Source organism: Onychomys torridus, chromosome 1 (assembly GCF_903995425.1).
Source record: "Onychomys torridus chromosome 1, mOncTor1.1, whole genome shotgun sequence".
Lineage (NCBI taxonomy): Eukaryota > Metazoa > Chordata > Mammalia > Rodentia > Cricetidae > Onychomys > Onychomys torridus.
In genome coordinates this window covers 146,125,684-146,150,732 of record NC_050443.1, presented here as the reverse complement: position 1 = coordinate 146,150,732, position 25,049 = coordinate 146,125,684, and the positions used below count along the sequence as shown (strand labels likewise).

The window sequence follows — 25,049 nt, the reverse complement described above, 5'->3', positions numbered from 1 at the left end:
TCTGTCATTTGTGTTTTAACATGTCTTGAATGTGCAGTGTACCTTTAGTGCTTATAAGCTTTAGATACCGTTTTGGAGTCACCAGATTTCCAAGGCAGGGTAGACACATGTCGCTGGTGTGAATCACTGCAAAAAAGACAGCATTTGTGCAAAGGGTCAAATACATATGGGATGGTTTAGACCATGTAGGAATTGTAGCTGCCTTAGCAGAAACATCTGGTTGATGGTAAAGTAAATGAACAAGGGAAAGTAAAGGAAGTATTATGGTTTGGTCACTTTGTTTTTAGGCAATATTGGACGTCGTTGTGAATCTTCAGTTTAGCCTGATAGAAAAATTATGGCAAACATTCTGGCGCTATTCTCCCTCTACTCCAACTGACGGCACTACCATTACTGAATCAAGGTCAGAATCAATATGCTTTTCTGATTCATTTTCATGACTAAGTAGATGTCACAGATAATAATATGTATACCAGTTGTGAACCTTACCTGATAACATTGAGTAGATTGACCATCCTAGGAATAAACAACAGACTGTTCTTCTGAGATTTTAGTGTGTGTAGCTCCCATGTTATTGATTTGGGGGAGTAGGGTAGATCTGTGCCATGCTAGTGGATTACAATCCTATCTGTCTTTCAGACCATAAGAAACTATTAATGTACATAGGTAGTAGCTCTGGGGGTGTGCTTGTATATATACATACATATATATCCAGCCATATGACACCAGTGCAATTATGGTATAGTTCTAACCTCAGTGATATTTGATAAACTATTTTTAAAGTCCATTTTCTGTTTTATCCTCATTTGCCATCTATTCATTTGCGACATTTATTCACACCAGCAATCTGAGTGAAATAGAAAGTCGACTTCCGAAAGCAAAGCTGATAACTCTGTGCAAACATGAGTCTATCCTGAAATGGATGTGTAACTGTGACCATGGGATGTACCAGGCTTTGGTGGAGATTCTCATCCCCGACGTCCTTAGACCCATTCCTAGTAAGTTAAATGGAGACAACTATGGATACTTTTGTTCTCATACATACCACCCAAGAAATTCTGGGGATTGATGTTACAATCAGGAATGATCCTAGTTTCATTTAAATTTGCCAAATAAAAAACATGCAGCATCTAGAATCTTGCATGAAAAGAGCCTGCAGTGACACTATATAAAGGTGAAATGAACTGTTTTCTAGTCTATTCATTATTATTATTTTTAAAATTCAACCTACAGCTATAACACCCTCAATAAACTAATTACAAGAACACTATTAGTTCAGTCAACTGTGCAAAATTATTCTACTTAAGGTCAAAGCCCTCTGCATATAGCCAAAAAATATCACAATCTCTAACTGCCGGCCATTCTCTTTCATGGTTGCTTAGGATCTGAAATGGATTGATTGTGGTTTCCTGTAGAGTTGAATTACGTTTTGAAAGGATTTACTCTGTCACCTGTATCATCTTCAGGACTCCTAATTCAGTTTCCGTTAACACTGGTGGTTAACTAGTATTTGAGAGAAGACTCTAATAACTACACAAGCATTGTGCCCCACTATGAAGTGAATGGGAACTGTATAAATCACTTTACTTTTTTCAGTAACCATGTTGTAGCAAACAAAGCTTTCTCTGGGGTTGGTGGTGTAAATGCCACCACATATATTGTTAAAGGCTGTTGGAACTACTTTATACCTATACCTAGATGAGCCATACTAGTGACCTTAACTTTTAAAGAAACGGCACTGTTTCCATCTGACATTTAAAGCAATCTTTTAGCTAGTGACATTGGCAGTAGGTACTTTAAATATGCTATTCACAATTATTTGTTATTTTATTGTGGAAAATATAGAGCTTAGTAGAAAGAAAAAGGAAGATATTAACATTTGTATGTTTGTACTTGTAAATACAAAGACACAAGGGAAGATATAAATTCTTTTATGTATTCATTACCCTAAAATAGATGCTTATACACATTTACATATTATGCCAATCAATGTACATTAATATATGGAGGAGAAAGTAAAAACAAAAGAAATCCCACTGGCATTATCTTAACACTTTATAAATTGCTAATGTGTTCCACTCTATTTGCACCAGGTTACCTGACTAAAAAGACTGATATTGTCACAGAAAATTTCACCATGTCAATTTCCACTGGTATTTGTTCCAGAATTTGATTTTTTTTCCCCTACTCTCCTGCTCCCTGTGCTCCGAGTGTTAATCTCTAGAGATATTTAAAAAGAAGTTGCATGGGCTAACTCATTAGCCTATGACATCTGGCTACCAACATGCAGTTTTTCTCATGAGATACAAGGAGGGGGTGCCAGGGAGTGCTCACTTTTTTGAGGCAAGTCAACAGCATCAATATTCATTAAACAATTCAGAAACCAAGTGCTTTTGTCTTAGTATCATACGAATTTAGCAGTTCCCTAATTTAAATCATGCATCAGTTTTCATTTACATTAAGCCTTAGAATTTTAAGTATAGAACACACTTGCCCTTTGTCTTTTGAAAAATGTGATTAGAAAACCAGTTAATCCTGTCACGTAGTGTGTCGCTACATTGCCCAGAAAATGGAATCATTTTATTTCTCGGAAATTACAAGATACATTAATGTACTACTCTACAAAGAAATTTGGGGAATTCAATTTCTATTTTACAATGAGGCTCACCAATGTAATGCTTAAAATACAGTGTAGATAGCTGTTGCTGGGCTGTGTGCTTCTTAATACTGATCTTGGGCAGGCTGAGGGCGCTCAGCTTGAGAATAGATTTTTAAATATCAAACCATCCATTTATGAGTCTTTAGAAGCTGTCAGAGTCAGTCTGCACAATTTCGATTTTATATGAATCCCTACAGAGAGAACAAACTTAATTTTATTTTTAAAAATTGTATTTCTTGGCTACTAGTACTTCACTCTACCATTTTCTGTCCAGATGGGATTTCTTTTTTTAGCTAAAAAGTCTGCACATCGTACTAATTTAAAGTCAGCCTGAAATGCCTATATTCTAAAATACATTCCCCCGAAACATGGAAAAAGGAAATTAAGTGTGAATTATTGAATAAGATTTCAACTGGTACTACTTTAAATGGGCAACTGGGAATATAATAAAAAGGTGGTCCAGAATATTATTTAGTATAAAAAAAAGTAAATAACTAAACTTTTTAATATACACAGTGTATCTTTTCATATTATAATTTTCTTTCCATCAAGTTTGTCCAGATAAAATAGGGCATATATGAAATGCTTTAAAAATAACATGAGAAGTTATTGGGTGTTTTCAAATTAAATCGTTATTATACTAATGATAAAACAAAATGGGAAATATAGATTGCTGACTAGAACCTTGAACAAAATTTTACTGAGTTTCAAAAAAGGCTGTAATTTTTTTCCACTCCTTTCATTTCCATTCATGCCTGTACTCCATGATTCTAGTACATAAAACAACAGAAAGATGTGTTTCTTTCTTTTTTTCTCTTTTGACTAAGGTGGGATGCTTTGGATATTTTGAAAGATTTCCTCTCAAGAAATTTCCAGTTAAGCCTCATTAAGAGTCTGCATTCTTTCCCAATCAGTATTTAGGCAATTTTAGCCTCTACTATCCAGTTAAATAAGTTTTAAAAACACTCGGTTGTTTTATTATTGGGGTGTTAAATTTTGTATCTTTTTGTAAGTAATTGACTACACTAAATTTCCCTCTAAAACCTGTTTTGGCAAAAGTAGCAAGTAAAGACAGTCAGACCCATTTGAGCATAGAAAGGATAGCCCAAGACTTTGGTCCTGCTGTATGTTCTTGGGGGCAGCTGGCCAAAATAGAACTTCTTTCTCACAGTATATCACAGATCTGGGTATCTACCAGACGTATGGAACCTGTAGAGAGTAGTTCTGTGTTATGGGTGCATTAAATGTTCATTACACACCTACATCTACTTTCCTCAGTGTGTAGTCCTGGGCACAAAGGAATTAAAAGACCACTGACTGGACAACATACGAGCTGACTCAGTGAGCAGCTCCCTTTTAACAAAGCTAACAATGATGACCGAAGATGTTTCTGGTCAGTTCATGATCACTGTAAAGTTCTGTTATGAGACCTGTCCCCATTTCAGGCTTTAACAAATTAAGATTGGCTGTTTTGATAATGTCTTAGTAACACTGCTCTCTGTGACAGCAATTTTATCACACTGATCTTTTAGCTCCTACATGTGAAATTGGAATAGGCATCTGAAATTTTCATTCCAACAATTATTTTTCCTCTATTTTCAGCAGAGATAAATACTCCAGTTCATAGGTTCCATGGTAAAACATTGAATAGAGAGAAACAAAGCTTTGCACTGTGTTTCATTTTAGCTAACAATATAAAATAAGTTTAAGTTTGAAACCATAATGGAAATTCCTAGCCCTTGATCACAAAACTCTTCATGATGTTTTGTCCAAGGTACAAAGCCCCATAAAGTATATTCACAACTGGTATATGTTACCATGAGCAGAAAGATTTGAATGTTTGCATTTTCCAACAGGTGTCATCAGTGTCTGAGAAACAAATAGTTTTAAAAGTCAGAAAGATTACTTTTAGATGCTCTAAGAAATTAGAAATAATGTTACTTTTTAATCAATGAAGATAATATATATTCTGTTTTGTGATATAAAAGTAGTATAAACATACATTTCCCTTATTCCAGCATAAAAATTAATGGTCTTGGGTATCTTTATTGTTCTGCCTTTTTTTTTTATTATTTAGGTGCCTTGACCCAAGCCATTCGAAATTTTGCAAAAAGCCTTGAAGGTTGGCTTTCAAATGCCATGAACAATATTCCACAGAGAATGATACAAACCAAGGTATGGTTATGTCCTTTGGTGGTGGTGGGGGGGGGCACACATGTGCTTGCTTAAGAAACTCTCTCTTCAAGTAATTTTTTCTCATAACAGATTTTTATATATAAGTAACCCAATATTGTGCAGAGCTAGCATATGGATGTTGTAGTTCTGCTGTTCTTCGTCCTAGAGGATCCTAGATTCCACATTACCCCTTTCTAGCATGATACTTTAGGTTAATCTGTGAGCATATGCCCATGGCAAGATTGGATAGAGACTTTACTTTCATTTTGTTGCCTAAATTCACACTTGTGGCTTTTGGTAAGTGGCTGTATCCACCATTAGACTCCAACAGTGTATCTTTTCCTTTATTTGGGGTGCAGTGTTACTACTCTGTTGAGGTTCCTGTAGCCAAAAAGTCTCTTTGGAGCCACAAGAGCTCCAATTCTTTGTACCTTAGTTTAAGCTTTGCACACTGGAGACTGAGACAGGAGGACCATGAGTTCAAGTCTAGCCTGGGCTATGTAAGGAGCTCAAGGAGAGCCCAAGTTATTTAGTAAGACTCAGAGGCTAGGAAAGTAGTACAGTGGTAACATGAATAAAGCCCTGGGTTCTAGTATGAAAATGACAAAAATAAAAGATGTTATTTGATTGTGACTGAAGAACCTTTCTAATTTATGAAATCAGTTGTATTCCTAATAATACCTCCAATAGCTGAAATCACTCCTCTTCTCAGGGTCATCAAAGTGAATGCCGTAGGAGATTGCCTGCAACACTGGCCATTGTGCTGAATTTCAGAAATAGTCCGCATATTTACCATTGCAGAATATAACTTCTGCTCTTCTGCTGTTGCTGATATGTAGTTGTATTTCTGCTGAGCTCTCAAATTGTTGAGACAGTTCACCCATTTAGGGGAGAGCTTCCTAGTCAGTGGTAATAGTACTAAAATGGATGTGTTCAAATCTTACCACTTATATGAGTTTCTGTGCAACCTTGCTCAAGATATTTAACCTCTCTGATTCTTAACATGTTGACAGTTAAACAATGAAATATATGAGACACTTAACCTGGTGCCTGTTATATAATATTTACTCAATGTATATAAACCACAAAAATGGAAAAACATTTTCTCTTCTAGGGTATGTGAGCTTGCTCAAGTATTTCATACAGTCCTAATACATCTCACTTTTAAATGAGTCAACACATTATTCTACACAACCGATTCTTCAAATATATGCTTTCTATGTACCCACTAAAAACTCAATATAATATGGTGTGTTCCTATAAATATGCTAAGGTTTTGGCATATTTTAAAAGACTGGGGTCATATCTACTCTATATCTAACAATTCTATGAAAACTAGATATTTATTTAGAGGGTTTTTTTTTTTTCATCATCTTTGATATCTTCCGACATAGGCTAACTCATTCAGTATCATAAAAAAAAAAAAAAAAAAAAATGTTCACCTGCTAGGGTGATAGAGCTGAGTGGTAGAGCCCTTGACCAGCATGTCCTAGGTCCAATCCATTAGAGTAATGGAAGAGAAGAAAGAAAAGAAACAAAAGGTTTAAGTGAAGGGTACGTGAAATAACTGAATATTTCTAAACATGCAAACAGAGTTGAGAAAAACCAATGCTTAAGCATCCTGCAGCTAACAAGGAGAACTCCTCAGCAAATCTAGGTCTGAAATAGGAAAGGGATGAATGTCATTGCTTTACTGAACCTCCTTCTAAGATCCCAGTGGTAGCTTAGAAAGGGGGAAGAGCATAGCTTGTGAGTAATGCACACTCTGACAGCTGCTGTCCAGTGCTTCCCTGTCCTAACAATGCCCTGTCCCTGATTGGTTAATCCAGCTGGAAGCTTGAGGACAAGGGGGCACTCATGTCATCCCCTGCAGCCTTTCTGGCCACCGAGGATGAAGGAGATACGTGGATAGGGGATTTTCCAAGAGTAAATGGAAATTTCCCACATAGCCCGCTTAAAGAAATGTAAATCCTAAAGAAAAAGTTCTGCTGCTTGCTGCTCTGATAAATGTACTTGGGCAGACAAACTTTGAAGTCCCGTGTTTCACCATCACATCTGCCCACTTGTAAACTTAAAGTCGTAACAGTGAGTCTGAACAGCACGGCTCTGAAAGTATTTTTTTTGTTGTTGTTCAATTAACAGCAATAGGTCTGTACAGTTTGCTTTTCCAGATAAAAAGGAATGTTCTTATTTGCCTAGTTTCTAGTTGTCCTAAAAAGAGTTGGGGGTCATGAAAGCAAACATTTCCCTACTTTTTTAGACAATGTAATTTCTTGTTGTGGTTGAGTAATTCACTTCAAAGACTGCCTTCATGATTGCCACACTCAGACGTTGAAAGGTGTGGGAGCTTGTTTTAGTGTTGTTTGCCCTCAATATACTCAAAACCAAATAATTCTTTAAGAATTTTAAATTCTATATAATTTATGAGTAAACTATTACCAAATGAATTTTAATGTATCTAAGGAAAGCTGTTAACTTTGAAGTATTTGAAGGTTGCAATAGTTTCTTCTATGAGAAAGCAGTTGGGGGTGGGGAGGAAAAAATGAAGACACTCCACCCCAGCTTGCTTGGGTTTCTATAGGTTGCCGCTGTAAGTGCCTTTGCCCAGACTCTGCGAAGATACACATCGCTCAATCACCTGGCCCAGGCAGCCCGCGCCGTACTTCAGAACACTTCCCAGATTAACCAGATGCTCAGCGACCTCAACCGCGTTGACTTTGCCAATGTCCAGGTACTTTACCTCCTTGCAAATCCTGTCTTTTAGAGAATGGTGTCAGTTATTCTAAACCAGGACCTGATGCATGCAATGGCAAAATCAATGTTCACAGTCTCCTCCCTCAAAGATGAGGTTTTACCCTGATCAGACTAAACTAAACCCCTTTGTTTTAGGGATAAAGTCAGCTAAGGTTTATGAACTAGTAGGCAACAGAATACATCCATGTTTATGAGAAGCTAAAAGGATAACTAATATCAGTCACTGAAGTTAGGCAAACAAATTAGACTATTGTATATCTGTGAGAATTTGAACAACTACTTAAGTGTTCTTTCATTTCCCAGCTATAACTAACACCATAGGTGTTTAAATAGTGGTCTGTACTCTTTCAAGCAGGTACTTCTTTTATTACAGTAACCCACCTTGAAGAGCTAAGCACCTGTATTGCAAAGTACATTACAGATACCTGAGAAAATTCTTTCACTTAAAGAATTAATTTGAAGTAAGTCTGGACAGCTTGGTTCAAATAAAAAGAAATATTTTTTTTTCTAACTCCAGTTGCTCTGTACTTTACACTTGGAAATGTAGGTTCCTAATGGAAGTCTAACAAATATTTTATTTATGATACTAAAGTAACAAAGTTAGTTGTTACTATATAAAAATTATAACATCCCTGACATAAATATAAGCAACAAAGTAAAAAAAAAATGCATAATTCAACACAATCCAAATTTAAAATTTTGGAGTTAACAAGAGACTACATGACAAAAAGTAAAAAGGCAATGCAAAGAATGTCAGAAGCTCATCTTGTAAATACTCCATACATAAACTATAGAAAGAACTACCCTCGCTGGGCGGTGGTGGCGCACACCTTTAATCCCAGCACTTAGGAGGCAGAGGCAGGCAGATCTCTGAGAGTTCAAGGCCAGCCTGGTCTACAGAGCGAGATCCAGGAAAGGCGTAAAGCTACACAGAGAAAACCTGTCTCGAAAAACAACAACAAAAACCTACCCTGGAACCCATTAATAAAAAGCCACCTGATTTTAAAGTGGCAAATAGACAAGTGCCCACTAAACACATGAAAGGATTCTCAGCATTGTCCACCAGGGGAACAGGAGTTAAAACCACAAGGAAATAGCATTAGATGCACACTAAAAGGATGTGATTGAAGACAGAAAATACCAGATTTGGTCCCTGGAGAACTGGAGAAATTAACACTTCATGAGCTGTTGATGGGAATGCAAACTGCCACAACCACTAAGATAGTCTGGCATCTCCTCAAAAGATAAATATAGACTCATCATGTGACTGAGCAGCCACTGCTTGGCAGATAGCCAGGAGAAAGGGAAACTTGGCCACACAAGTTGACCAATTGTCTGAAGTGCTTAGACTGGAGTGTTGGGGTGTTCTTGAGATTTTTTTTTAAATATGTACTAGACTTCACCACATGATTATCCCTAAAGTCTGTACTCTAAAATGCTTCAAAACACAAAAGTTTTGAGTTTTTTTCCTTCCTGCCTGCCTACCTTTCTGCTTTCCTGCCTTCTTTCCTTTCCTTCCTTTTTTGTTTGTTTTTTGATACAGGGTTTCTCTGTGTAGCCCTGGCTCTTCTAGAACACTTTGTAGACCAGGCTGGCCTTGAACTCAGAGGTCCACCTATCTCTGCCTCCCAAGTACTAGGATTAAAGGTGTACACCACCACACCCGGCTACTTGGGTTTCTTTATTGAAGATACAGTCTGATTTTGAACTTTCTTACTATGTACCATGTTGGATATTATTTTTGTATAAGTTAAGAACACCTTCAAATTTTTATTTTATGAAGTAAGCCATTGTTAGTGTGAACTCTATAAGCTGCAGGGTGTGAAGAGTGGTTTATGGAGCTGTGCTCTTATTTCTCAAATTAGGTTTTAGATTATCATCTCATCTTGCCAAAAGTAATTTTCATGTAAATAGTGAGTTCGAATTGTTGGTAAGAAGTGAAATTCAGCTGGGCGATGGTGGCACACACCTTTAATCCCAGCACTTAAGAGGCAGAGGCAGGTGGATCTCTGTGAGTTCAAGGCCAGCCTGGGCTACAGTCTATCTATTTAACATTGCTCTACCATATACAGAGGAAGGGTCAGAAGAAAATTAAAACAAAACAAAACAAAAAAAGCTTAGATGTTGGGGCAATGGGGGGACCAAAACCCTCTCCTGTTTATTATTGTAATACTTAACTTACCTGGGTACTCAGGGACTCTTTAAGTTGATACAAAATTTCTGGGAACCATTTGCTACTATTAAAAGATGTTAACTGTTCTTATATAAATCTGTTATACAGAAATAAGTGAAAATATGAGCAAAATGTAGTTAACAACATAACTATTTCAAACTTTATACTAGTAAGAATTTAAAACAAATGTCTGGCTGTATGAAATTGGTTATACAAATAATAGCATATTCATGCAATGAAACAAGTTTATTAGTGAACAGTAAATATAGCTCCATATTCATCTATCTGGAAAAGTAGACAAATTATCATTGTTAAGCAGAATATTGAGTAGAATACATGGTATTTATTATATTTATATTAAAACTATATGTGTAAGCATAAATTAATTTCAAAATGTAAATTAGCATGAATACAGGAGTAATGTAAACAGAATACAAATAATATAGCACATGTACTATGTTACATGTTTAAAAAACTTGAAGTATCCTTCAATGTATACATGTATATCCATGTATTGTAGCTATCTTGGACTTCTGCCCTCATATTCTTTTGTTGTCTTTTTATTGATTTTTTTCTATAATTTCTATTTAAACTATTTACAAGTAGTGTTTAGGAGGAAGCATCTAAAATCAAAGATAGAAAATGCTATCATCAGCTGATATGTAGAAGAAAATAGATTTCCCTAGAAAAATACAGTGATTGATGTGGATGCAGTTTGCCTTTGAAATGTCTCTAAGAATAAATGACCCTGAATGCGGAAAGTGTGTAGGATCAGCAAAGATCCTAGAACTGGAAGGATGGGATTAGAGATATATTGATTTGAAATCGTCAGTTTGTATCAACTTGACCTCTAAGATAACATAGAATTAAGGCTGCAGACAGTGTTTTCATGAAAATATCAACATATTCTATGTTTTTGTATCGGAACTTTACAGACAGTCCTTCAAAGAAAGTCCTCTTAAAAATTATCATAATGAATCCTACTTAAAAAACTCTGAATTCTCATTTGTTGGATTTTGTACATAGGAAACTGAAGCCCACACTAATCTAATTAATTGTTTTAACATAGTTGGGCAAATTAGGGCCTGAGCATGCCTTTTAATTGTCTGTCCTAATCTGTTGCCAAATAATTAAATTTTGATACTGAGAGAAGAGATTTTTCTTCTTTTAACCTTAAAATATGGCACATCACTAGAAACATCATAGAACTTACACAATCACTGAAAAGTAACTTTCAAAGTTCCTATTTTCATTGTTGTTACAAAACTTGAAACTTCCCAACCAGAAGCAGAAGGGAAATTACAGTAATCAGGTTTCTTGGCAGGTAGCAAGTCTACATTTTCTCAAAAGAGGTTTTGTTGTTGTTGTTGTTTTCAGTTCTGTGAATTAATTTGCATTTGTTGGTTTGCCTTGATAGCCCTTGAGATTTCTGTTCCCAATCTATAAACTCACACAGCATATGTTTCTACCTAGTACCATTCAGTGTTTGTTTTTGTTTTAATCTTTAGGGACCACTTTTGGCCAATTGAATCCATTTATTCCTCTGACTTACTCTAAGTCTTCTAAAATGGTTTTACAGTTTTATGTGGCAGGTGGGGAGACTTCAAAGCAGGGTGGAAACAGGACAGGGCATGTTACTGGTTCACACCTCTGGCCTCCTTACCATGCTAGTATCTCACAAGGCCTAGCCACAGTAGAAAACCAAGTCACAGCTAAATACTGCTTCAGCAATGATCAAGGAGAAGTGCTAAGCCCTGAAGATTGCAAAGGCATTGGGTGCCTATTGTTCATGTCCGTCATTCATTCATGTCCCCCACTGAAGTTTTCTGTGCAACACCCTGAATGTGCCCTGTACTGATACCCAGTGAGAAGCTGCCGAGTTGAATTTTCCTTTCTATCTGTGACCTGTCCCAGGAGCAGGCTTCCTGGGTGTGCCAGTGTGATGACAACATGGTTCAGAGACTAGAAACAGACTTCAAGATGACGCTTCAGCAGCAGAGCACACTGGAGCAGTGGGCAGCATGGCTGGACAATGTGATGATGCAGGCGCTGAAGCCCTATGAAGGAAGACCCAGCTTCCCTAAAGCCGCCAGGCAGTTTCTGCTCAAATGGTCTTTCTACAGGTAGCACCCCAAGTTCACTAAATTGTCTTTATGTTCTGCAAATGAGTGTGTGTGTGTGTGTGTGTGTGTGTGTGTGTGTGTGTGTGTGTGTCTGTCTGTCTGTCTGTCTGTCTGTCTCTGTGTGTTTTATATGTTATTCACATATTAAAAAAAAAAGAAACGAGTTTAGATTTGGTGGAATACCCAACTCTATGACTATGATGCATAGAGACTAAGCAGGAAATTGATGAAAATGAACTATTTTTCTGGGAAAGGAGACCCTCTTGCTCAAAGCCAAGAAATTTTCAGATAGTAAACTCTGAGAGTCCATCTAGAATAGCAGTTTTCAACCTGTGGATTACCACCCCTTTGGGGTCTAAAGACTCTTTCACAGGGGTCCCTTAATACTATCAGAAAACACAGATATTTACATCTGATTCATAACTGTAGCAAAATTACAGTTATGAAGTTGCAACGAAAATAATTTTATGGTCGGGGATCACCACAACATGAAGAACTGTCTTAAAGGGTTGCAGCATTAGGAGGATTGAGAACCACTGATCTAGATGATGTTTTCAGCAATGGTCAGAAAACGTGGCTGGTTCTCCCTCTACTCCTACCTTATTGAGGTACCTTCTGGTGGGGTTTGGACTATTATTATTCCTTTGTTCACTTTTCATGGCCCTCAAACTGTAGTCACTAGCCCATGACCTCACATCCACTTAGACTCATTATAAATGTGCATCAGTAGGCTACTTCCCAAGTCTACTTGAGTCATAATCCATAGAGGAAAGGCCTATCAATCTGAGCTTTGAAATCCCCTGGGTAATTTCAGTTCACTCAGAACTACTTAGTTAATTTCTTAACGCTGTCAATTGTCAGAGAGCAAAATACATCAAAGAGCTATCAGAGAGCAGAATTTATATCTTCTTTTAACGTTTGATTACTTTTGAGACCCAGTGATTCATTTTCTTGGTGGTTAGGAGGTAGTAGTTAGGAGTCAGTCACTTTCTGGTGATTATATTGCATGGTTAGTATCTAATAGGTAATAACATGTCTTATTGATAATGAATCTTTTAGACTAAAATACTTCATATGGAAAAAATACGTATTTTTATAAACATAGAAGCACCCCTAAATGGAAAGGGCTTACTAATTAAGTGATACATAATGGAAAATTTAGAATGAGTTGTTGGCACCAAATCTACAACAGGATTTGAAAAGCACATTTATGAGCTGTATTGATTAAGACTTGTGCCATATTTATTTGTATAGGGTGGAATGGTCAAGTGGATTCCAGCATGGAATCTTTGTCAGGGACAAATTATACCTCTCAGGAGATACAGGTTTTAGGCTCAAGTCAGTGAGATCACCCTGAATAAAGAAACGAACACTTGTATTTTTACTACAGGATCAAATGCCAATGTCAAAATTTAAATTATCTAACTTGTCTTGTGAAATAGGAGACCATCTGTCATATAATTCAAAATTCTAATTTGTAAATATATTTTCTTCTTTTTTTGTTGTTGTTTTCGGTTTTTGGCTTTTTTGAGACCGAGTCTGTCTACATAGCCCTGAATTTCCTAGGACTCACTCTCGAGTAGACCAAGTTGACCTTGAGCTTGAGCTCACAGAAATCAACCTGGCTCTGCTTCCTGGGTGCTGGGATTAAAGGTAGAAATGTAGTTTCTTGATTGCTTGAGAGTCAATATTTCATTCATCTGAATTTTCACAGAAAATAATATAAGTTATATCTGTGCCCATGACCAGTGGTTGGAACATCACTTACATTGCCTGACTCTTTCCAAATCTCACATGACCAAAGGCAGAGTGCCCAACCTCACACAGCAGTGAAAGACAGATGCCCAGCCCCTTCCTATTGTGTTCTGTGGTAGTGGCAGTCTTGCCCTTCCTTCTCTCTGTGGGTTTTTTCCCTGCATTTAGTTGACATCATTTTAGAAATAGACCCCTGGAGCCTTTTGTCACCACAGAGATCTATTGCAGGAATTCTGAAAAGAAAGAAAATCACTTGCTTGTATTTCGTTTTCTCTGCAGATACGCAAGCCCAGTAGATCATCATTCGCCTGCCCTCTGTCCTCCCTGAGTTGGGGATAATTGGCTTGATATTATTAGACACTATTATGGTTACTATTTTCACTTCAAAAAGATTTGAAGGCTTACAGTTACAGGACACAGAGGAAAGAGACATTTAAGTAGATACATACTTCCTGCTGGTAGGCAGAGTGATATCTGAACTGTTTTTTACTGAGGCAAGAATATGTTGAGTAATGAAAACTGATGCATAAATCCTCAGAGAAGCAGAAGAAGAATTCTTATGTTTTAGCATTGTAAATGTAAATTGTAAATTTGCAAGGGATATCATAAATTTGACAACCACATATACAGTTCCTTCTTATTTAAAAGTCATATGTTTAACCTAGTAATTTCTAAACTTGTGTTTGCATTTACCTACCCAGACACATAGAAACAAACTGGCAGTCTCACAGCAGTTGATGCATTGCTGCAGACACACTCTGCGCTATCTAGAGCTGTCTACTTAAACCAGCTTTCAATGGCTGGTGTTGATTTTGGAAAACCCAGAAATGAAAATTTTATATGGACTATTTCTTTTTTTCTGTGCTGTGTGAATATGACAAGACCACATTCTTGGTAACTACAGTGAAGGTCATCAATCATTCCTGGTATATGTGGTGGGGAAGGAGTTGCTGCAATTAAAACTAAATTTGCTCATTTTCTAAATTTCTAGAATTAGAACTATATTGTTCAGTGAGCTGACATTTTGATAAATACTGCCACATTCCTTCTACAGAATCCTCAGGAACATTTGTAGAAACAGTAAAGTTTTTTCTCACCCCCTCTCCAGACTATAATACAATCTCATAGTGCAATAGGTAACAGGTGTTCCCTTTAATTTGAATGTGTTTGCTTCTGAATAAGGTTAATTGTATATTTATATCTTTGTTAGCTACCTTTCATTCCTGGAATGTATTTTAAATATCTACCATCTTTGTTTGGCAAGATGGATGGAGTTATAAGTGACTACTCTACCCTTGAATTACTTTTAAATATTACTGACTTTGAGTTCAATGTTATTAGATATTTAATCTTTATGTTCCATTGGCTTTGGGTTTTTGTTTGGGTGGTGTGTGTGTGTGTGTGTGTGTGTGTGTGTGTGTGTGTGCGTGCACGAGTGTGTGGGTATGTTTTAAATTTTTCCCACAGAAAAAGAAATATTTACTTTTAAAAAATTACTATTTTACATTCCTGTAAATTATTTACAAGTGGATGATGATGTATCATTGAATTTTAGGGATTTGGCACATAAGTGAAGCTATTCTTCCATTTGTAATAAGTCATTTATGCATTAGAGTTATAAACATTTGAGGAGTGTTTTAAGATATTTCATTGACACCAAGAAACCATTACCTGGAACTGTTTATTGTAATGAATATACTTTTAGCTATAGTATATTCAGTATTGTGGTAATGACCCAATTTGTTAAGATCCCACATATGTTAGGTATCCCGACCTTTATGGCTGGATCCTGGAAACCTTACTGGGAGTGATGGGAGCTTAAGAAAGACAGACCCAAGTAACTGAAAGGTGTGATTGGGTGGACTGTATACTCAGATGCAGACACACCAGTAGCCCGGATACTCAGCATATTCTTTATATACATCCTGAAGGAGGAAAGGGGTCTCTGTATGGGAGCAGTCTCAGGGGACATGAAGTTATCTGGGATGAGGAAGCTGTGCTTAGTATTCTTTGCACATACTGTTTTTAGGTAAAGGTCAATAGTTAGCTAACATCTGTACTCAGACTACAGGAAAGCTTTGCCATTCCCTGACCCTGACCCAGGAAGGTCTTGTTGTTTCCCTGAATCAGAGGCAAGGAAGGCCTTACCATTCTCCTGAGCCTGAGGTAGCATTCTTGACATGGCCATTCTCATGTCCTGACTGCTCATTCATACTGGAGTACACTTATCTACCTTATCCATGAGGGCTATATTCCAGCATCTCAGGAGATGCCTAAAACCACCAGTGATATTCAACCTGAGGTATAATGCCTTGCCATCTTGATGTCAGCACTTATGACTATACCTTTTGCAGTTTGAAGTATGACTACAAGCCTAGAGTGGATTTATTTACCTTGGTCTCAGTGGCACAGATAGAAGAGGCATTCTTACTATCAGTCTCCTCTCAGAATTCAATATTTTTCCCTAAAGGCAACAACCTTCACCTTCTTACTTAAGGGGCCATTTTCTAGTAATTTGGTATACTCACTTCCCAACACCACTGTTCTTGCACTCTGGGACATTTATACATCTTGGACTTGCTAGGCAAAAAAGATGAGCTGCATCCCAGGTGGCAGGAGCCAGAGAGTAAATTTCATCACTCTGTGCAGAAGGACATGTGGTCTGAAACTTGTTGATTATTTCTGGAATTTTCATTTCATATTATTAGACTGCAGTGCCTGAAACCAAGAAAATCAAAACCATAGATATAGGGGACTACTATGTGTTGTTTCATTTGACTCTCAGACTAACTTTTAAGCCTTAAAAATGGTTATGTGGTTGTAGACAAGATTACAAAGGCCACATGTAACTACACACATAGGAAGCTGAGGCAGGAAGATTGCTAGAGATTTCAGTCTAAGCTATGTAATGAGATGTGGGCCAGCCTGGACTAGAGAGTGAGGCCCTGGTTTGTTTTTTTTGTGTGTGTGTATATTTGTTTTAGGGCATATGATAAATGGGTCTAGTTAGACATCCAATCTTTACTTTTTCTTCTATTTGTATAATGATTTAAAAAAGTAAACGAGAAGTCTGCTGTCCATATAATGATCTTCATTCTTCTATAGACAAATTAAAACCAGCATTGTTTGTTGTGTTATAACTATATATAATAAACTATACTTGTTGCATTCTATTTATTTGTAAGTTGTTTTTTATATTCTTTTATATATATTTATATTCATTTTTCCCTTAAAATAACTGTGTAAGTTAGCTAAGACTAAAAACACTGCTCTCATTTTCCTAGAGAAAACAACCTCAGGGAAATTGCCTATTTGTGGTTAAGAGTCAAGTAGCAAAGAGCCAGCACCAGAACCTACAGCTTCTGTCTTCAGCTGCCACTACTCGTGATCTGTCTGTCACCTGCCAAAGTGAATGTATAGAAACCGATGTATTTCAATCCGTTTTGCAAGGTTGAAAAATGAAGTGGAAAACAAAACTAAAGCCCACTTACTATGCTTTTATTTGCCTGGAATTTTATAATTGGTCATTCCAAAAATACAGCTTTCATTTGTGACATTTTGCCTCTTCCTCCTGGGAATATAGTGACAGTTTCAGTATTTATCGGCCAGAAAGCTTTAGAAAAAGGCAAGTGAATGAAAACTGGTATAAAACACAAAATCATAAATACATACATTATTCTCAGTGTGAATCACAGATTCACAGCTATATTTGAAGTATAAAAGAAGCTTATTAGTTGATACATCTTCGGTAAAGCCACAGATTTATTTGGACTTATTTATATTTTTAATATAACAGTTTATTATTACTATTCTATCAATATGGCTCATGTTAGTATAATATATACATTAAATATTTGCAGTTTTTAAATTTAATTATTTCTTAATTCATCTATAATTCCCATCTCTAGTGGGGGGAAAATCACCTTAATTGAAATGAAAATCACCAAGAAACTGGAATCAATAAATTTACCTTTCAACAAAACATGCTGGAATCCCACATATTCGCTTCCATTTAGACTGACAGCTTCGGGGAACTTTGCTTCGTATTTTTGTATGAAATCGGGCACAGAGTACACTCTAAGGATCATTGTCATTTAGAGATGACAAACTGTCACTCATCATCAAGAAGATGCTCAGTTTGAATTGATTTTCCTTATGCCAGGGATGAGTCTCCAGCCTTTCTACAGCTGTTTCTGTTCAGTTGTGATCCTCTTGTGAGCACATGGGAAAGGCAGACATGCCTATAATAGTGCAAGGTCTCTTCTAATGAAGACCCTCCTGGCGCTAGTGATGATCAGGCTCAAGCCTTAGTGAGAACAACCTCTTTCCCACCACTGAAATGAGTTGGGCCAACTGCTTTCAACAATGGAATTGTTCCTGTTGCAAGTTTTATACTCTAAAGCCGTGTTTTCATGTAGTCTCCCTACTTACCTGCTTTTAAGAGTATTAATTATAACCTTTGTCACTAATTCCGGCTTCCTCTCTGCCCTTTCTCTCGAGCAGCTCAATGGTCATCCGGGACTTAACCCTGCGCAGCGCTGCCAGCTTCGGCTCCTTTCACCTCATCCGGCTGCTCTATGATGAGTACATGTTCTACCTGGTAGAGCACCGTGTTGCTCAAGCAACGGGAGAGACACCAATAGCAGTGATGGGCGAGGTAAGGGGCTTCAGGAGCTAATTATACTTCAAATTATGAATGAATGATTGGCTAGAGCAGCGTCAGTCCCACAAGGAACTGATTGTGTGTTTTAATCACAGAATTCTAAAGTTGAAGATTCTATCACGTCAGTGGAATGTTTTGCTGCATTATATGTACCCACGTTTAAAAAAAAAAAAGCTTTGAGAAACACAAGACTTTAAAAAGAAGAACTCTTGAGTAGGAGATAAGAAAGGCCATACCTGTGATAAAGCTAAGGGCCAAGAAAAACAAAACGAGTTAAATATGTATTTTATGGGCCCTTCCTCAGTCTTCAGGAAGGAAATGGATGGATTGGCTTCAGAATGGCTATGCTGATGCCAATGATGACTATACTTTCTACTGTGTTGCAAGCATGGATCTACATCCTTTGCATATATAATAACACAATTTATTACAATCCTTTGGGATTAAGATCTCCTTTTCCTGCCCCCCCCTCCCCAAACCATCCCCCATTCCCATCTCCTCCAGGGCAAGGACTCCCCTGGGGATTCAGCTGAACCTGTTAGATTCTGTCGAGGCAGGTCCAGTCCCCTCATCCCAGGCTGAGCAAAGTGTCCCTCCATTAGGCCCCAGGTTCCAAACAGCCAGCTCATGCACTAAGGACAGGTCCCAGTCCCACTGCCTGGGGGGCCTCCCAAACAGTTCAAGCTAATCCACTGTCTCATTTATCCAGAGGGCCTGATCCAGTTGGGGGCTCCTCAGCTATAGGTTCATAGTTCATGTGTTTCTACTAGTTTGGCTATTTGTCCCTGTGCTTTCTCCAATCATGGTCTCAACAACTCTCGTTCATACAATCCCTCCTCTCTCTCTCGCCAATTGGACTCTCAGAACTCCACCTGGGGCCTGACCGTGGATCTGTGCATCCACTTCCATCAGTCATTGGATGAAATTTCTAGCATGACATTTAGGGTGTTTGGCCATCCAATCATCAGAGTAGGGTCAGTTCAGGCTTTCTCTTGACCATTGCCAGTAGTCTATTGTGGAGGTATATTTGTGGATTTCTGGGGAATTCTCTAGCACTTTACTTCTTCCTATTGAGATATTCATTTTTGACCTATGTACATATGGTTAGGTTTTGTGTTTGTTTGTTTGTTTGTTTGTTTGTTTCAAAACAGGAAAATAAGGGGAAATCACTCAGGGGGTAATATATTTGCTGTGCAAGGCTGAGGACCTGAGTTCAGATCTTCAGCACCTGTGCAAAAAACCAGGCGCAGTTATGTGCATCTGCTGTCGCAGCCCCATGGTATTGGGAAACAGTCTTCAGGGGCTCACTAGCCAGCCAGTCTAGCTAATCAAGGAGCTCTAGGTCAGTGAGAAATCATGCCTCCCAAAATTAAGATAGACAGGTTAGTGGAAAACATCAGATGTTGAGCTGGCCTACATAAACCCATGAACACACACACAGAGGAGGTGGGGGAGTTGTTGAAGATTAATACTGCCATTGCTGTTTAGTAAACATAACAGTAAAAGAAATAAAATCATTAAAATACTTTAAGCACCTCTGTAAGTTCTACTGTAAATTGCAAGTATTCTAGTATAAGTAAAATATACATCAAATATTCCATTTTAAAGTTTTTGGAAGTGTATGAGTGCTTTGCCTGTATGTATGTCTGTGTACTACATGCATGCCTGGTGCCTAAGGAAGCCAAAAGACAGTGTCAGATCCTTTGAGACTGGGGTTGTAGACTTGGGAATGGAGCCCAAGTCCTCTAGAAGAGCAATCTATGCCCTTAATGGCCAAGCCATCTCTCCAACCCCGAATGTCAGTTATTTTTAACATCATTTGAAATATTAATATTTTCAATTTTTTTTAAAAAAGACTCTTTGCAGTTTGCTGATGTGTACATTGTTGTATGTTTGTATTTAAATTATCCTGAAAAGATATTTGTAAGATGGAGCAAGAGCTGCTGTAGCTTTTAAGTAATAGGCCGAACAGTCTGGGTTTGTCCTTTGCTGTAACTTATAGATGTCTTCTTATATGATTCCCAGTTGGAATGGAAGATTTCTTGCCTTAGGGCTCAAGATTCTGAAATGGATGTGCTCTTTAGTGCATTGAACACTTTGCCATACATCTCTTGTGCTCCAGATCTTTACCAGAATGAACAGGATAATGCAAACATTGATTCTTATTGTCACCATGAGGCCTACCCTGCATGGTCTTTGCTTCCCTTGCATGTCTAAAGAACAAAGGCTTGAACCTATCACACTTTGAAGGCTTAGCCACCTCTACAAATGAGCCCGCAGCCAATGGTAGCTCAGCAAAATTCAAGTGAGATACACTCTCAACACTGCTGCATAATCATTGTCATAGAAACTCTTAACTACATGAATAGGTTGCAAAGGAATAAGATAAATTATAGCATAATGCAAAGATATATTACTAAAACATAGGTATAACAATGAAACATAAATTAACTTCTGTAAAATCAGAGTTCTAAATGAACATCCTAATCTGTTTGTTTACTGTACCCTTACCCAGCTTGTAAGAAAATCCTTTTTACTATCTATATTAATGCACCATTCAGTCCACAAAGAAAACCAAGGCTGATTTTCTCTATTCAGTCTCCCATAGCACTATACTTCAGAAGCCTTTTAGCTAGCACACATTTTTGGCCTTAATCCTACTATCTTATCTAAAATTAGTTTTATCTGTGGAAAAGAGATGTGTAGTCAAGAAACAAAAAGCCTCCCTCTTCTCCACACCACCACCACCACCTCCTCCTGGGCTCCTCAGATATTATCCTAAATTCACCCTCTCTTTGCCCTTTGGAATTACCCTTCCCAACACCTTTGGACATGGTAGAGTGTGCATGCCTGTAATCCCAGCACTTGGGAAGTGGAGGCAGGAAGAACTGAGGATCAGGGACAGTCTGGTTTATATAACAAATTCAAGGCTAGCCTCTTCTGCATGAGACACTGTCTCAATAAATAATTAAGTCTCTGAGTGGGTGTGTGCATGCATGTGCAGTGCATGAGGGGGAATGTGTGTGTTTGTGTGTAAAGAGAGGATTGGGTGAGGGGAACTGCCTTTGTTAGACAGCAAATTCACAAGTACCTTCACACAGAGTAGGAATACTATTTCCTGAAACTACCAACAACTGCTGTTTAAGGATCATTAATAACATCATCATAAAAATCAGCAATTGTTGATATTGAGAACTTATTATATACTTAGCTAAATTATGATCTTGAGCTTCCTGCTTATATTTCTGTTTTGGTAGAGGTCATAATGATCCTGTCTGAGCATCATCTTTGCATGTCTGTCCTGACCCATCTCCAAACACTCACTAAGCCTTCCCAATCTCAAATCACTCATGTGTAGTCAGTATTGTCTTTTGTCTTATTCCCTACCTGAAGCTCCTCACTGGTTTACTCTTCTGTTAATTAAGGAAGAAATTTCACCTCTTGTACAAGAGGCATCTAAAACCCAGCCATGGCTCCCCATCAGCCTCAGCCTCTCACTTCCCCTGTCCCTCTCACAACTATGCTAGCCTTTGTGCCTTCCCATCACTGGACTACTGCATAAGTGCTTCTTTTTCCCTGAAGCCCTCATAGCACCTTTCGCTGCCTATTCTAATTCTAATTTATGGTTTAAATATCAGTTCCTCAAGGAGACCTAGTCCTCACAGACTGTCATTCAAGCCTATTATCTTTAGTTTGAACCTTCACTTCTCATTCTAAAGCTTACCCAATAGTAATTGCAGGGTTCTCCATATGATTTGTATAAATGAAAATTTGATGCCTGAAGATAACACAAAACTTTCAAGAAAAGGAACTAATTTTGGGATGAGCCACATTTCCCTGTGTTGAAAACCAGACTTCTTCCTTCTAAAATTAGTTGACTCATTTTCTTAACAACTCTGTAATGATTTGACTATGACAGTAAGCAAAATGGATTTTGACTCTCTCTTCAAGGAACCGGTATTGCAATAGGAGATACATATTTATTGAGCATTCTCTAACTACATAGCTATAAATTCTCAGTGCTATAAAGAAAGGGTTTGGGGATTAGGAGATGCTTGAATCGAGGAGCAGTTACTCTTGCCTGAGAAGGCCATAGAAAGCTTCCCCAAGGAGATAATACTGAGAGGAGACATGAAAGACTCTACAAAGTTAGAGAATTTGGAGACATGGTGTCAATCATTAGAGGCCCAATGAAAAATGACATGGAACTACTGAGATGGGGACTGTGGGGGTTTGAAAGAAAATGGCCCCCAGTAGGAGTGGCACTACTAGGAGGTGTGGCTTTGTTAGAGTAGGTGTGGCCTTGGAGGAAGTGTGTCACTGGGCGGTAGGCTTTGAGGTCTTCTGTGCTCAAGCTATGCTTGGTGTGGCACATAATTCATTTCCTGTTTCCTGCGGATCAGGATGTAGAACTCTCTCAGCTCCTTATCTAGCACCATGTCTGCCTGCATGCCACCATGTCCCTCCATGATGATAATGGACTAAACCTCTGAAACTGTAAGCCCTCACCCCCAATTAAATGTTTTCCTTTTCAAGAGCTGCTGTGGTCATGGTGTCCCTTCAGAGCAATAGAAACCCTAACTAAGACAGACATCATGGCCACTGAGAAATTTTCATGGGAAACCTGAGATTCAAGTAGCAGAAAGATGAGGTAAACACTGTCATGTTCCACAGTTGGGAGGACTGGGGCTGCGAAGAAGCCAAAGATTTCAAGTGAGCCCACCCCGCACCCCTGTAGTCATTGTCCTGATGCTGAAATTGTACATAGAATGGTTGAGTAGTTTTCCCAAAGTCACAAGGAAGGTACAGAATGTGCCATGGATCACTCTTTGCTGCTGCTGTGATGCATTCATTACCTGCTCTAGGCTGGGTAGAACTGGAATGCAGGGACTTTGGAAGTCACTAAGGCAGCTGTGTGAAGTACTAGTGACTTTGGTGGACATTTGCCTTTATTACCACTTTCCTTGGAACAGGGAAGGAGATTCAGATCTCTTACTAGGTCAGAAAAAGGGAAAGCCTTTAAACTTAAAACTACTGAAAACAGTTAGTGTATCTTTTCACTCATAGTAGCTCAGTAAATAAATCTTAAAACTAATGTTGCATTATTTGAGCAGGTGAGAGATCAACATGTTTTCAGTCAAACACAGTAAACAGACAAAATCTATTTTGAGTGCGCTAATATTCACCAATAATGAGCCATTTATCAGTTGCTTCAGTGAGGACTGTCACATATTAGTCTGCCAGAGAGAAGCTACCTCACAGTCCCTAAGTCTCTTCCAAAATGGCAGCCTGTTACTACATTAACAATCCCTACTATGTCATTTGAAGCGTTTGTGATTGTAGACTTCCTTTTTTCTCCTGTCTGTTTTGTTGTTTGTTTGGTTGCTTTTTATTTTTGTTTTTGACTACATGACAGAATTTATTTGCAGTCAGAATTCATGTAATTTTCAGATGTTTATGTTAGTATTTTAAGTGTGCCTGTAAACTTTCTGACAGATGAGATTTTAAGAGTAGGTATAAGATAGACAAGCTACACCTGTCGCACACCTGGGAAACCTGGTAAATGAAAATTTCAAAAACCATAAAACAGTCTATGCAACTCTTGACAGGCCAATTTGAGCAGAAAAATAGCCTTAAAAAAAATTGTGGCCAGGCGGTGGTGGCGCACACCCTTAATCCCAGCACTCAGGAGGCAGAGCCAGGAGGATCTCTGTGAGTTCGAGGCCAGCCTAGGCTACCAGGTGAGTTCCAGGAAAGGTTCAAAGCTATACAGGAAAACCCTGTGTCGAAAAAACCCCAAAAAACAAAAAACAAAAACAAACAAACAAAGAAAAAACAGGAACTGTATTACAAGTTGAGGTTTTTGCAGGAAAAAGCAACTATCTGAATAGCCGTAACAGAAAATGTATGGAATCTTGCCAAAAGCTATTTTATTATTTGTAATAAAACTTACTATCCCTAGCTAACATTTTAATTAAAGTCAGATCCTGTCACTTTGCTAGGTGTTTTAGATTTACCTTTATTAGTACTCCAAAAAGATGTATTAGTGTCACCTTCCACCATGAAGGCCAATGGGAGTGGAAAGTCACCAGTCAGAAATGGCAGCTGCTGAAACTAAGCGGACAGAATGCTTCATTCACACACCAATAACCAATGCGCATAATACCCACTTAAATTTGTCATCATATAAATTGCTTGCATATTTTTTTCCAAATAGGAACTATGTTATTAACCTTATATCCATAGCATATAACACCCAAACATAAATGTGTGTGCATGCTCATTCTCTCTCATGACATGTAAACCAAATGCCTAGTATTAATATTTTATCATTCTGTTCCAAGGCTTCTTTCTTGGGTTTTTATAGATATCTCTTGGTCATCCTGCTTCCTTCACTTTTTCTTAGATATTTAAAATATGCAAACTAAATGCAGTATTGGTTTAAGCAATATGCAATTGGAAGGTCAAATATATTAGAAAACAACAAATTATACCTTTTAGCTCCTTCATACACACCAGATCTAAATGAAATTTATTTCAAACTTTGTAGTTTGGTTTCAGCTCTAAGTCTGCTTTCCTATATTAGCATAAGTTCAGACAGCCTGAAAGTAAATCATGAATGTGATGCACTGGATTAGCCATGAAAGAAGCCCTTCCTGGGTGCCACCGTCTACCAGAGTCCTGGGATTGGCTCTTTAAAAACTCTTCCATTGCCTCCTGCCCTTCTCCAAGTTTACCATTCTATTC

The 25,049-nt window shown here is 37.9% G+C and overlaps 1 protein-coding gene across 10 annotated transcripts in view; it reads left to right on the top strand.

The window, feature by feature from the left end:
- Rfx3 (regulatory factor X3) overlaps positions 1–25,049 on the top strand; it is a 252,369-nt gene that overhangs the window by 214,003 nt on the left and 13,317 nt on the right. For all 10 annotated transcript variants that reach the window (XM_036208665.1, XM_036208682.1, XM_036208635.1 and 7 more), the window contains 6 exons: positions 288–403; positions 844–998; positions 4,737–4,834; positions 7,416–7,565; positions 11,676–11,884; positions 18,143–18,296. In XM_036208665.1, the coding sequence (XP_036064558.1) occupies positions 288–403; positions 844–998; positions 4,737–4,834; positions 7,416–7,565; positions 11,676–11,884; positions 18,143–18,296 (882 nt within the window). The remainder of the gene's footprint in view (positions 1–287; positions 404–843; positions 999–4,736; positions 4,835–7,415; positions 7,566–11,675; positions 11,885–18,142; positions 18,297–25,049) is intronic.